Below are 15,002 nucleotides of genomic sequence, written 5' to 3' on the forward strand. Positions count from 1 at the left end.
GTGAAGTAATCTGGATCCCAGAGCCAATCGCCCCTCCTCTGTGACAAAGAACAAGGTACAGCATCTCACCAGACCTCAGCCTGCTCCCTCATTTGTAAGCAAACAGGATATAATCAGAGGATCTCTGAGCCCCCAGGCTCTAAAAATGTGAAGGCATTACAATGATTTCTGAGCACTTATCTAGGACCAGCCATAAAACAGCCAGATCCCTGCCCCATAAACATAGCATAATGGGGAAGGCAGATATCACACAAATAATTATAAACAATAAACTTAGAAGTGTCTAAATTACTACAGAGGAAAACTCAAAGTGCTCTAAAGGCAAGTAATCCAGTCCAAGTATTGTGATGGCATTAAATTCTACAACTACCCCGCAGCACTCGCTTGTTTAAGGAAATGGTATCAACATACATTGGAAGAAAAGGTACAGAAAAAGCATGGATTTCAGTGGCAAATATGGAAGGCCCAATGGTGTCATCAAGATTGCAGAGCTTGAGAAAAAGAAAACTAAAGCATAGGATCCCATGTTGGCCCCTGCCAGGTTCTTACTGCCCATGCCCACAGAGCTCATTCATTCACAACCAACCAAAGACCCCTCATGGGCAGTCACTCCTGGTGAAATCTATGGCAACAATCATTTGATGGTTTCATCAGCAAAAGAAACTGACCTGGCTGATTCAAACAGCCTGCACTAAACTTCTCAGGCTATCTGGGGAAGCTGGAAACTGGGTTCAGAAAATGGGCAGGAACAAAGGCAAGGCAGGGAGAAGGCCAGCCAAAATCACAGCACAGAAGACCAAGGTAGATAATGAGCACACGCCTCAGGAGTTCGGAATACATGCCCTCAAAACAGCCTGTTTGGTTGATATCCTATCACCAATGAGCTGTGCAACCTTGAGCAAGTTGTTTAACCTCTCTGTGCTTCAATTGCTCATCTGTAAAATCAACCTTTAAGCCCTAACCGGTTTGGCTCAGTGGATAGAGCGTCGGCCTGCGGACTCAAGGGTCCCAGGTTCAATTCTGGTCAAGGGCATGTACCTTCATTGCGGGCACATCCCCAGTAGGGGGTGTGCAGGAGGCAGCTCATCGATGTTTCTGACTCTCTATTCCTCTCCCTTCCTCTCTGTAAAAAATCAATAAAATATATTTTTTTAAAAAAAGATTGCCTCCTTTAAAAAAAAAAATCAACCTTTAAAAATGCCATATTTTGCCCAGCCAGCATGGCTCAGTTGTTGAACGTCGATCTATGAACCAGGAGTTCACAGTTCGATTCCCAGTCAGGGCACGTGCCCGGGTTGCAGGCTAGATTCCCAATGTGGGACGTGCAGGAGGCAGCCGATCAATAATTCTCTCTCATCATTGATGTTTCTATCTCTCTCTCCCTTACCCTTCCTCTCTGAAATCAGTAAAAATATTTTTTAAATGCCATATTTCAAAACAAGTCTAAAATGTTCTCAGTTGAAAGATATCGATATTTTATGAGCCACTAGGAAAGGAAAAGAAAAAACACTGCCAATTAAACTATGACACAGTCCTATCACTTGAACTTTTTATTTTATATGCCATAAAAAATCCTTATTAGATCTAGTTAAATACAGGTTTTATCGTGTCACTCATACATGAAAAATAAATTAGTTACGATACTTCCAGATCTTTCTCAATTCAGAGCTCAACCCTCCCTGCTGGCTAGTCAGCTGGGTCATTGTTGTCCACATGTCAACACACAGTGGCTGCTGTTCTCTGAACTATCGTTGTCACTGGGCAGCGTTTCCTCAAAGATGGATCCACTCTTTCCTCCTGGACTTTCATCAAACTTTGGACACCCCTTCTCCAAGCTCTGGTGCTTCTGCTTTCTTGGTCTTACCAGAGGTATCAAGAAGCTTTCAGAACACAGCCATGGTCCTTTCCAGATGATCCCCAAGGGGTTTGTGGCCTGAAACAGGAAGGCGTGTGGGTATCCTCTTATGACGTCAGGAAGACAACTTATGCAGTCAGGAAGACAGGGATGATGACTCCAGCAGACAGTCATCGTTCATTCAAGATGCACCCGGGAGAGCAGTGCCTCAAAAGCCACGAACATCTTTTCTATCAGCCCCCACGATGTTGCAGTGAGGCTTGCGTTGACTTACACTATAAAGAACTTAGACCTAGGCCTGCACATTGTCAGCACTCAATAAATATCGGTTATTTGGTTTTGCTTTTAAGAAATACTGTAGTAAATTATGTGTTTCCTAAAGTTGTGCCTTTTTAGATTCATTTTGTAGACTGAGCAGGTACCTGGAAAACAAGGTAAAAAGAGCTGAACTACTCTACCATTTGCAGGCTTTGCAAAGAAGAAATACTTGTAGTCAATTATGAGTGTTTCATAAAGTTGTGCCTTTTTAGATTCGTTTTGTAGACTGAGCAGGGTACCTGGAAAACAAGGTAAAATGAGCTGAACTACTCTACCATTTGCAGGCTTTGCAAAGACATTTGTGATTTAGGGGGGTATCCAGGAGGTTAAGCGAAATGATTTTTCTTTAGTTCTGCCTGGAAGCCTGAGATCCTGATGACACTTAACATACACAACCGCACATCCAGGCTTCAGACGAGCCAAAGGAGTCGCAGCAAGTGGGGGCATTCTTTATGGCTCAGAGCAAGTGTCTAAAAAACATTTCCCCCTTTTTTTTCAATCTCAAATTACTTCAACTTGGCTCAGTTACTATGTAGTGTACTTGGGGACCCCAAGCAGCCTCATTGGTTTTCTTTTGTGTTGTGATAGGACCTGGAGCACTGAATTCTATTTCGGACCATGACACCGAACACACCTTCCTCTCCCTGTGAGAGCTCCGTGGGAGACAGGAAAGGTTCTCGCTGTGGAGGAGCTCCCAGAATAAGGGGTGGAATGAGGACCAGGACACCCTCTTCCAGCCCCACCTGCGGGAGTAACCAGAGAGCAGGCAGGAGGCCATGTGGGCCAGCTGGCTGACGGGGCACTCTGCCCAACTGGAAAAACCTCTATTTCACAATCCTTTTCAAAAACTATAAGACATTTTTAACCTTTAAATACTATCAGTCCCTTTCCGTCACATTTGCTTTTGGTTCAATTTAATATTTCTAAGGGAGATATATGAAGAATATTTTGAAATCTTGATTTGACAACTCATTGGCTACATGGACCAAAGTTTTGTTCTCTTTGGTTTGATCTATGAGAATAAATACCATAGACCCAAGTGGCAGGCACACAGGAAAACGAAACGATGTGGCTACTGGCCTTCTCTCTGCATTTGCAGGCCAGTTTGTCGGGTTTCTAGGGTTAGAACACCACTTCTAGCTTAGAATATGGCTTGGAGCCAAAAAATATGAGTATTTTTTATTTGGGCAACTACTACCAAGCTGAACTCTAAAAGGCTGAACCAAAATACATTCCCAACAATGGTGTCCCAGAGAACCCAGTTCTACACCTTCTCCCCAACACTGAATTCTTTCATTATTATTTCACCACCAGTAAGGTTGTGCAGATTCTGTACATTATGACCTATTTCTCTGAATTTCTCATTTCTCTATGGGGTTGTTTCATCCATCTATAGCCATGTGCATCTTACAACCGAAACCTAAGTGATGGAGGACCATGAGCTGATAAACCGGTGCCATAGAAAAGATTCCTTTAATTCTCCAAGTACATTTAGGCCCAACACACGCTGGAAAACTCTCTCCAGACCCTAAAACCTGGAGGTGGAGAAGATAAAAGTGCTACAAGGAGCTACTACATAAAAAGATTGGAGACTTGAGAAGCCAGAGAAGTGTGGCCCGTGGGAAAGGCTGTGTGGCCCAGGAACAACAAGATGAAGAGCAACAAGATGTTGTAAGTTCTCTCTTTTGTCATTTGGCGGAGCCTTAGAGTTCCCTGTAGCTGGTAAGCCTGAAGTCTCAATTTATATATTTCTTTGTTTATTCTAAAGGAAAGAAGCAGGAAGTTCATTCTTAGCAGATGGCCTTGACTAGATGTCTTTGATGATGAGGTTTAATGGATTAAGGTTCAGCGTAGTTTATTTATATCATTATGAAATGACGCCATCCTTGTTTTTATATTCTTTCATATGTCTTTAATGAGTGCACTTCTTAAAATAAAATTTAAAAAAATTACACACACACACATCCATGGTTTAAAGCAAAAATTTTCCATTTAATTATTTTTATTGTAGCTCCATCCCAACCTATAATACAAATATCATATCATTTTCAAATATTTACCTGGATTTTAAAAATAATAGTTGTTTTAGCCTTTCTAAAATGTTTTAGACTTTAAAAGAGAAATTTAAAAACATTTCTTTTCCACAACCATTAACTACAACTTGTGTATCATACATAACATTTTTGTATTACCTTTATTTTCTCTTCATTCAAAGAAGAAAATGTTATTCCAATGAAAAAGAAAATTTGATTGCAAAAAAAATGATTTAACAGCGGTGCTTCAAAATGCACCCTTAAAAAGTACTATAGGAAATTTGATGAAATGGCTCCTCTTAGTGTTCTGAGTGTGGTACTGCAGTATGCAAGCACTGCAACTTGTCTTCAGGCTTCAAACTTGAATGTGCACAGAAATCATCTGGGGTTCTTGTCAAAATGCAGATTCTTATTCAGAAGCTGATTCTGCATTACTAACAAACTCCCAAATCCATGGGTTCATGGAATTTCAATGAGTTTACCTACAAGTACGGTTGTCCAAATAGAATTAGTAAGTTGTAATTATATGTATAGATCTTTTTAAATGTTAAAAATTCATAAGTCAAACTCCTTTTCTACAAGGGGCAATATCTTAGTTGAAACAAACGAATGATGTTAAATGACTAATTGCAGAAAAACAAATTGCCCTAAATAAATTTCCTTTAATGCTCACCCCTTAACTTTTATAACTGCAACATCCAAAAATATACCCACTTACTTTTTTGCCCACTGCCTTACTGTTAACGCAATTCTACTAGCAACATTTCCCTGTTCTATTTTTGTCTCCCTAGTGGCTGGCACAGGCTAAATTATAGCAGGTATAATTTAGCCTATTGTTTTGGGGAGATGAATCTTCCAGGTGAGAGAAAGCAGGTGGGTACGAAATGACTTTGGTCATAACAGTGGCAGGGATACAAACCCAAGAAGTGTTTACTCCAAGATCCTGATGCATAAGGAAAGAAGTCTGTGTCATTAGAGACTGTCTCTCCTGAGGTGGTCCGTATAATTCTATATAATAAAAGCCCAGCGACCGAATGGCGGAACGACCAGAACAACCAGTTGCTATGATGCGCACTGACCACCAGGGGGCAGACGCTCAATGCAGGAGCTGCCCCCTGGTGGTCAGTGTGCTCCCACAGTGGGAGCGCCACTTGGCTGACTGGGATGAGCTGCACTCCCACAGCGGAAGCAGCTGCTCAGAGGGCGGGTCCACAGCCGCTCAGCTGATCTGGATGAGCAGTGCTCCTTCAATGGATCCACACAGGCCACACCCCTCATCAGAGCACGAAGCCCGTGCATCGGACCATTAGTTTCCTCATAAGAATAGTGAGTGTTGCCCTAGCTGGTTTGGCTCAGTGGATAGAGCATTGGCCTGGGGACTGAAGGGTCCTGGGTTCGATTCCGGTCAAGGGCACATGCCTGATTTGTGGCTCAATCCCCAGTAGGGGACATGCAGGAGGCAGCCAATCAATGATTCTCTCTCATCATTGATGTTTCTCTCTCTCTCCCTCTCCCTTCCTCTCTGAAATCAATAAAGATATATATTTTTAAAAAGTGAGTGTTCTTGCTTATTGGTCCTTCACTCCACCCAGCACTTGCTAAATGAATTCTCTATCTTTCTCATACTCAGCACCACAGCCCAATGAAGAAGGTATTACTGTTCTTGCCATTGTGCAGGGAAAGCTGTTGATGCTTAGAGCTTTAACAGCCCTCTAGGGAAAGCAGCTGGCTCCAGAAGTACAGGACCATCTATCCAAAAACCCACGCTGAGCTGTAGACCACTTTGCCACCACATTTAACACTAGCTTGTGAGTGTACTAGCTTTTGGGACGTCTCTTTCTTAAACAGTTTGCAGATAACTTTCAAATGTGTATATATAATATATACTCTCAAAAAGAGTTTGTTTATATATGCTTTACCCTTAAGATGCAAGGAGATACTACAAATGTAAGTTTAAGAAACTTAGTAAAGTTGACTTCTAAACAACTTTATAGTGTTTCTGAGAGTTAAGTGAAAATAAATGTAAAAGTCATGTTGCTTCTTTGGATTTGATTTCCTTTATTATTATTCTTTTTGTCACCAACTACAGCCAATAAAGGACTTGGGTTTGCCATGCTCAACTTCTGTTCCAATGCCTTTAAAATTAAAGGTAGATCTGTGTTGGGAGTAGGTTACATATAGTATTTACCACAGGTAATTTAATTATTCCTTTATTTAGTTAGTTATCTGATTCCATCTACTGGGTGTGTGCACCTGTAGGGCAGAACTCTGCCTTTCTGATTTTTAGTATCTCCATTACCCAGCATTGTATCTGGTGTAATAAGCACTTCATGTTTGTTGAATGTATAAATCATGAATAATTAATAACCCTAATTAAGTCGGACTAAGATCAAACCTAGAAATTTCCTACGAAATTTGCACATTTGGTCACTAGATGGCGGTCTTGCCTAATTTTAGATGGCTAGGGAGCACATGCCTTGACTATTGTAAATACTACTGCAATGAACATTGGGGTGTATATATCTTTTTGACTTTTAAATACACAGAAGTGAAAATTCTAGGTCATATGGTAGCTCTACTTTTAATTTTTTGCGGAATTTCTATACTGTTTTTCTTGGCGGTTGCACCAATTCATAATCCTACCAACCAGTGTATGAGGGTTCCCTTTTCTCCATATCCTCACCAGCACTTTTTATTTTAATAGCCACTCTGACAGGTGTGAAGTGATATTTCTTTACGGTTTAATTTTCATTTCCCTCATGATTTGTGATATTGAGCATCTTTTTGTATATCTATTGGCCATCTGTATGTCCTCTTTGGAGAAACAAACATCTATTCAGGTCCTTTTCTTCTGCCCAATTTTTAAATTGGATCGGTCGTTTTTTGGGTGTTAGGTTGTATGAGTTCCTTATATATTTTGGATATTAGCACCTTATGTGAAGTATCATTTGAAAATATCTTCTCCCATATAGGAGGTTGTCTTTAATTTTGTTGATGGTTTTCTTCACTATGCAGAAGCTTTTTAATGTAGTCCCATTTATGTAATTTTTCCTTTGTTTCCCATACCCAAGGAGATACATCCAAAAAGATTTCTAAGAGCAATGCCAGAGTTTATTGTCTATATTTTCCTTGTAGTTTTATGATTTCGAGTCTTAGTTAAGTCTTTGAGTTTATCTTTGTATATGGTATAAGAAAGAGGGTAATTTCTTTTTTTTGCATTATCTGTCCAGTTTCCATCACCACATTTTTTTTGTTTTTTGTTGTTAATCCTCACTGGAGAGTATTTTTCCATTGATTTTTTTAGAGAATGGAAAAGACACAGAGAGAGAAATATCGATGTGATAAAGTCACATCAATTGGTTGCCTTAACCAGGGCTGGGGATTGAACCTGCAATCGAGGTACATGCCCTTGACTGGAATCAAACCTGACCCTTCAGTCCATGGGATGATGCTCTACCCCAGCCGTGGGCAAACTACGGCCCGCGGGCCGGATCCAGCCCCTTTGAAATGAATAAAACTAAAAAAAAAAAAAAGACCGTATCCTTTTATGTAATGATGTTTACTTTGAATTTATATTAGTTCACACAAACACTCCATCCATGCTTTTGTTCCGGCCCTCCGGTCCAGTTTAAGAACCCATTGTGGCCCTCAAGTCAAAAAGTTTGCCCACCCCTGCTCTAACCACTGAGTCAAAGAGGCTAGGGACTTATTAAAGAGATTGCCTTTACTATATTGTATATTATTGTCTCCTTCATCGTAGATTAATTGTAAGCAAGAATTTCTTTCGAGCCCTAGCTGGTTTGGCTCACTGGATAGAGCGTCAGCCTGGGGACTGAAGAGTCCCAGGTTCGATTCCGGTCAAGGGCACGTACCTTGGTTGCGGGCACATTCCCAGTAGGGGGTGTGCAGGAGGCAGCTGATCGATGTTTCTCTCTCATCAATGTTTCTAACTCTCTATCTCTCTCCCTTCCTCTCTGTAAAAAATCAATAAAAAATAAATAAATAAATAGTTCCTCATGTTGTGACCCAACCATAAAATTATTTCCGTTGCTACTTCATAACTGTAATGTTGCTACTGTTATGAATCGTAATGTAAATATCTGATATGCAGGATGGTCTTAGGCGACCCCTGTGAAAGGGTCGTTCGACCGCCAAAGGGGTCGCGACCCACAGGTTGAGAACTGCTGATCTAGAGACACAGCCATTCTGGGATTTATACTAACTTCAGAGAGCACACGTTCTCTGACACAACCTAAATTTGGTTGCACTGTTGTTATCTGATATTTTCTCTACTATTGAATAGTCACTCCATTTTCCAAAGAATAGAATAACATTAAATAAACCCAGGAACTCAATAAACGGGAAATCCCTAGTAATGATTTCTCGGGTGTTAAAGAATCTTTTTAAATGTGTATCAGCAGCTCAAACTCTTCTAGTTTTGGACACAAACAGACCATGTACATTGAAAACAGACTGAAGCCACACATCAGGAAAGGACTTTGATCTAAACTGAAGGTTTCTTGCTTTTATACTTAGATTTTCAAGTGATGTGAACAAATTAGAGCTACTGTCTACCCTTCTGTTCTCTCCTTTGTTATCCTTGTAAATGACCAGCAGTACAAGCAGAACCTTAGGGTCCAGTGTTGTTACATAATTAAAACAAACTTGAATCTCCCTGCTATACAGCAACTGAAGGATTGCCTTTATAAAACAAAATGGACAGATTCTGTGGAATGTGCCTTTTTTGGCTGAGCATTGCCTGCACAGTTATAATATTAAGGCCAGGATACAGCTGTTTGTGACTAAGCCCATGCTCAGTGAGTAAGTGCTATCGAGCATTCCAAGGCACCAGACATCTGTTTCCTGTTTTCCTTCTTCCCTTTATCATTCTATCACAATTTCCTTGCACCTATAGACCACCTAAGACAGTAATTAAGCAACTCTGGTGTTTGCTTGTCTCCTTTCCCGTCTTTAACTGTTGCTCAGGGTAGCTTAATTATTCTGCTTGGAGGGGCAGGGGGAAGGCAACCTAAGGTCTCTCAAAAGTACATTCTGAGACTGGAGGACTATTGCCCGTGTAATCTACCTTGACCTAACGTCCTCCCTCATTTCCAATTAAGAACTTTCGTGTTGAGGCAATACCAGCCCCTCCAAAATGACAACTGTAAACTGAATCACAAAAGGAAAACCTCCAGCAGCAAAAATAAGTCAAGGCAATAACTTACCTGTAACAGTGGGGGACTGTAACCAACCCCACCATTCTTTTGAAATTATTTCTGTAACTGCTGACTCTTTTATGTAGCTTACAGATAAACAGCATGTTTGTATAAGAATCTTAGGGACTAACTTCAGAAGATACAGATGTTGACCTTCAGGCTTTCCAGCTCTGGAAGATTTGCTGACCTTCAAACAAAAAAACAGGAGGATGCACACTACACCATCCTTATCAGAACAGACTGTGCTGGCCTGCGCATAAGAGAACTTTTCAACCCTCTCCCCTTGAATTCTTTTTCTGCTTTCTCGCTCCTTCCCTATAAAAACCTCTACCTGCACTGAGGTAGGGAGATGGACTTTGGGACAAGAGTCCCCCATCTTCTCAGGTTGCTGTCACTTGAATAAACCTCTTTCCTTTCTCACCAGCACCTATTTCACGAGTAGGCTTTCATTGTGGCAGGCAGCCAAACCTGGGTTTTCAGTTAAGCTACTTTATGCCGGAATACAGAACAAGATGTGTTTACATTTAAGGCAGTTCATTTCTATGCAAATAGATTGATGTTGATGTTTTCCTCAGTCCAAGCTAGCATCTCTATCATCTTCCTTAGGAAAAGCTGATTTATATTTGGATCATGAAGATATGCATCTCACTCTGGAGATGAGAAAGCTAAACAGGAAGAAGCCACGGGCTCTGAGACTTTGTGGAGCAGAGCCAGCAATCAGCCCTGAACTGGTCTCTGTACTTTATCTCATTCAAGCAACTGTGATTTGAGGTCCTACCAATGGAGCCAAAACTAATTCAAACAGCCCAACTCTGTCACTTGGGTCTCTGAAAAATAAAAACATGTTTTTTAAATTTTCTAGGTGGCTATCATAGAAGATGGTCCTAATAGTGATTCTCCCAAGTTCTGTATTAAGGAGTAGTTTAATAACAAGCCAAACTATATAATCTTGAATAAAAACTGAGATATATTATTGGTACATAAATTACTTTATAAATTGAATCTCAGGTTAATAGTATATGACGTAAGTAAGTTAACAAAACAAAATATTGCATCATACAGATTTTTAAATTTTTTATTTTAAGAAAATATACAGCTGGGAATCATTTCACTTCTACTGTGGTAGATATAGCGTATCTTTGAAAACCTAAATAAGCTTACTGACTGCTGAATCTTTCACATTAATTAACTGTGCTTAATTTTCACATTACCAATTGTTTTTATGGCTTTTATTCTCACTGAACAATTTTTTGACATCATTTAAAATGACTGAAAGACAAAGATCTCCAATATTTATGAAATAAGTAAATGCATATTAATAAGAATTAGAACACTTACTTTCTTCAAGAAAAAAAAACATTAGTAACTTATTCCTGAATTGTCTATGCATCACTTAAGAAAATTCACTTGGAATTTTTATTTCAATTTTGATAGCAAATATCATACTACTTAGAAGCCATTCACCAGTCTTAAATCTTAAACTCACATCCCATACCGTAATCTCCTTGAGTTGGAGGCTTACCATTTTAACCCTGGGTAGCAGGGCTTCTTCGGGGCTACTGATTAAGAGGGGGCACCAGCTCACTAATTCTAACTGTGACTGAGCAGGTCTGCAAATCAATTCCATCCCACTTGCAAGTTCATTCTGATTTACAATAATAATAAGGTAAGACCTAGATGAAAAGATCATGAAAAAAAATCTAGAAATATTCTAAATGTTATAATCTTCCTTTGGCAAACCACCATGGTGTTTGTATCTTTGAGACAGAACCCATGCCATTTCAGTTCCTCTTTGCAGTCCTTGTTTAGGACATTTTAAGTTTAGATTTAAAAAAAAAAGGTATGATCACGCCAAAAACAATTAAAAAAAAGGGCATCTGGAGAATCACAAATTAAGAAAATGCAAGGAGAAATACGTATGTTTCATTCCCCTTTCCAGTACTCTCTTACAACTCTGCTTTCTTGGAAGGGAATTCATGAGCTATAATACTTGAGCAGATTCTCATCTGTAGGTTTTAGAATTTTCTTATCTGCCATATTCACCACCCATCCAGGAGCAAGACCAAAGAAAATCTGCCTTGGATCCTTTCGAGTACTAAGCATTTTGAAGAGTTCATCTTTAGTGATATCAGGTAAAATATAACCATACTTCTTGGCAAGTTCCAGTCTTGCTTCAGGAAATTTGGCAGGATCCGCCAGGTAACCACGATTTTTTGCATCGGTGTAATACGGGACCAAGGCTTCGGGTGGAAGCATTCTTTTTGGGATGGGTTGTCCCCGCAGAAAGAATGGAACAGGTTTGCATAGAATGTCTAAAAAACATTTTTAAATTAAAAAAAAGAAAAATGCAAATACTGGTTATATGCATAATAATCTTCTTTAATAATTATTTTCATTATTAAATTTTAAATATTACTAAGATCAGGACTTAATTCTAAGAACTTGTTTTATAAATACGCTTGTCTTAAGTATTAAGTAGTAAGCAAATTGAAACACTTCATTTTCAAAAGTTTGCATCTTAAAAATCAAAGTTACTCCTGGGTTATCAACAAATAATGAATTTCTTACACATAGGCAATATCATATTTAAGCCTCATGTTTAAAAACAAAAACTAAACCTCTTTATGATACACTGGCTCAAGTAATTAAAAGAAGATGGAGCCCCACTAGCCACACCACTAATAAGAAATCCAATGTGCCTGAACTGCAAGTCAAATAACCATGAGGATTTTTAAAATCCTCATATGGCAGCCAGGATTAGACAAAGAGGAAGAGAAGAAAATGACTGCAGAACAAGCTTACCTAGACTTCTTGGATCATAGAAGGCTGTAGTAACAACACCACCATTTTTTTCAATTGCAGCAATGGCTAGTTCTGAAGCCAACTGTACTTCAATATTAATTTTTGCCTTAAAGATGTCAGCACCCTATAACATGTCAAAACAAAGTCTGTTAGTAGATATTTTGAATAAAAGTTAATATGGCAAGCTTCCTTTTTATAGTATTTTCTCCTCCAAAGTGCCTACAATGTAACAGTCATTCCTACTTTTAAAAAAAATAATGTTTTGATTGATTTTAGAAAGAGGGAGAGAAATATCGATGGGCTGCCTCCTGCACGCCCCCCATCAGGGATCCAGCCTGCAACCCAGGCATGTGTCCTGACCAGGAATTGAACCAGTAACCTCTCGGTGCATGGGATGATACGTAATCAACTGAGCCACACCCGCCAGGCCATTTCCTACTTTATTTTTTAATTTTATTTTTTTAGTCATTCCTACTTTAAATACCTCTGCTTTGACATCCTATCAACAACATCATCTTATCTTACCAATTTTTATTTCCTGTAAGTGGGAATGACTGTATTTTCATTTGATGTAGTTAGTAGACACCAATTTACTCATTCCCAGTACTTCATTAATTATAGACTGTATTAAAAATTATAACAACTCTACGACAGAATTACTGCTAAACCAATGTCATAGATGGGTACATTGAAGCAGAGAAGTTAAGTAACTTGCCCAACATCACAAAGCGAGGGTTAATCCGGGAGCTTAGTCACAAGTGTCTGTGTTCTGAACCACACTATGCCATCTATATGTAAAAAAAGCTAAGCAACTGGCTGACCGGTGGGTATGACACACACTAACCACCAGGGAACAGACGCTCAACACAGGAGCTGCCGAGCGACAGCAACTTTGCAGAGTGTCCTCTCCCGCTCCAGGACCCCTCGGGGGATATCAGAGAGCCAGTTCTGGCTTGATCCCCGCAGGCCAGGCCGAGGAACTCCACCTGCCGAAGGGACCCTGCTCACTCCGCAGACACCCTTCGAGCCACGGTGCCACCCCGGGTGCGGCCAGCCAGGGAGGGACTGCAGGAGGTTGGCTCCAGGGCGTGTCCTGCCCGTCCTGCCCCAACGGCCACCTTCTAATTAATTTCCTTTAAATGTGCACGAATACTGCACCAGGCCACTAGTATGATATAAAAACTTAACTTCCTTATCCCTAAATAAGCAAGAGGCCAAGAGATGGTTAAAGAGGGGGATGAGTGGACTGGAACCAGCAAAAGAACAAAAGATCTGACAATCATATCTGAGCTTCGGAGGGGTCAGCCCCTTCTAGGGAAAAAGGCAAAAGAGGACAACAGAAATTTACTTTGATTCACTACCGATTTCACTATAGCCTCTAAACTGATAATAATAATAGTCTATCTTTCCTGAAAATGGTCAACAATAAAAAATGCAGTACTGAAACTTTAAAGCTCTGTTTTGGGTCACTTTAGTTAGGATGTACTATATTTCACTTTAATTTCAAAACATTCTGACAAAAATAAAAAGATGGTAGCATTACCTCTCTTTTTGTGGTAACAAAAATATTTAGCTAATTTGGTGTGGTTGAAATAAGCTGGCTCCCAATCAAGTTCCTTTCCTTAATTATAAATGTTTAATATATTTCAAAAATATTCCATCAATTTCAAGACATATTTTCTCACATTCTTTCCATGTATAATTCTGGTCTGCATTTGTATAATCACTGGCATCTTTGACTCAGTAAAATAACATTTTATCATATTATCTGTGATTCTTAATTACTATGCCATTAGTGCTGAACCATTTCCCTATCCTTGGGCATTGGGGTTAGCTCCATTGTTTTCAGTGATATATAAAGCATTTTTAGGAATATCTTTGTTATCAGTTAGGGTTTTTTGCTTTTCCTTTAGAACAGTGATTTTCAACCAGTGTGCTATGGCACACTGTATGCCTCAAGAATTTTTAAAACGTGCAATACCTAACTATTTAGTCGGGGGCACTGACCTCTTTTCCCTTAGATTGTTAAATTAAAAAATAACAACAGCCAACACACTATCTGTCCATTGTGAATGAAACAAAATTATACCTATTTTTTGTGTGTGTCAGAGCGGCAAAAAATATATTTTTCAGTGTGCTACAGAATTTTAGTAATTAGTTTATGTGTGCCATGAGATGAAAAGGTTGAAAATTGCTGCTTTAGAGCAGTGGTTGCCAACCAGTGGTCCGTGGACCACTGGTGGTCTGTGAGGTCCGAAAGGTTGGCAACTGCTGTTTTAGAACATATATTCCCAAACTGGTATTTCTGTGCTGAAGGATAACAAGAGTCTTAATAGCTACTATTTATTGCAAATCTGAAGGTCAAACAGTTTACAAAGCTGTAAATGATGTGTAATTGTGCTTATTCAACCACTTCACTAGTGCAGTTTTCAGAATTATTTCTGCTAGATTAATAGACACATGCTTAAAAGCTGTAGGGATTTGCAGTTTAATGGCTAATGAGGTCATGGATTTTTCCACAGGTTAATTACACTCAGAGTAGAATACTGAGGCTTAATTATGTATTTGGTATTCTCTTTTCAGATCATTTTATTTGGAACTAGAGGTCCGGTGCACAAAATTTGTGCACTGGGGGGCGGGGGTGGGGTGTCCCTCAGCCCAGCCTGCACCCTCTCCAATCTGGGACCCCTCGGGGGATGTCCAACTGCCCATTTAGGCCCGATCCCTAAACCGGCAGTCCGACATCCCTCTCACAATCCAGGACTGCTGGCTCCCAAC

General features: G+C 39.7%; 1 protein-coding gene across 1 annotated transcript in view; it reads right to left on the reverse strand.

Moving 5' to 3' along the window:
* Positions 1 to 10,482: 10,482 nt before the first annotated feature.
* MRPL15 (mitochondrial ribosomal protein L15) overlaps positions 10,483 to 15,002 on the reverse strand; it is a 7,601-nt gene continuing 3,081 nt past the window's right edge. Inside the window, exons 4-5 of the mRNA XM_014544015.1 lie at positions 12,225 to 12,348; positions 10,483 to 11,734 (exon numbers count right to left, since the gene is read on the reverse strand). Of these exons, the coding sequence (XP_014399501.1) occupies positions 11,397 to 11,734; positions 12,225 to 12,348 (462 nt within the window). The 3' untranslated portion in view covers positions 10,483 to 11,396. The remainder of the gene's footprint in view (positions 11,735 to 12,224; positions 12,349 to 15,002) is intronic.

Source organism: Myotis brandtii, unplaced genomic scaffold (genome assembly GCF_000412655.1).
Source record: "Myotis brandtii unplaced genomic scaffold, ASM41265v1 scaffold1102, whole genome shotgun sequence".
NCBI classification, from domain to species: domain Eukaryota; kingdom Metazoa; phylum Chordata; class Mammalia; order Chiroptera; family Vespertilionidae; genus Myotis; species Myotis brandtii.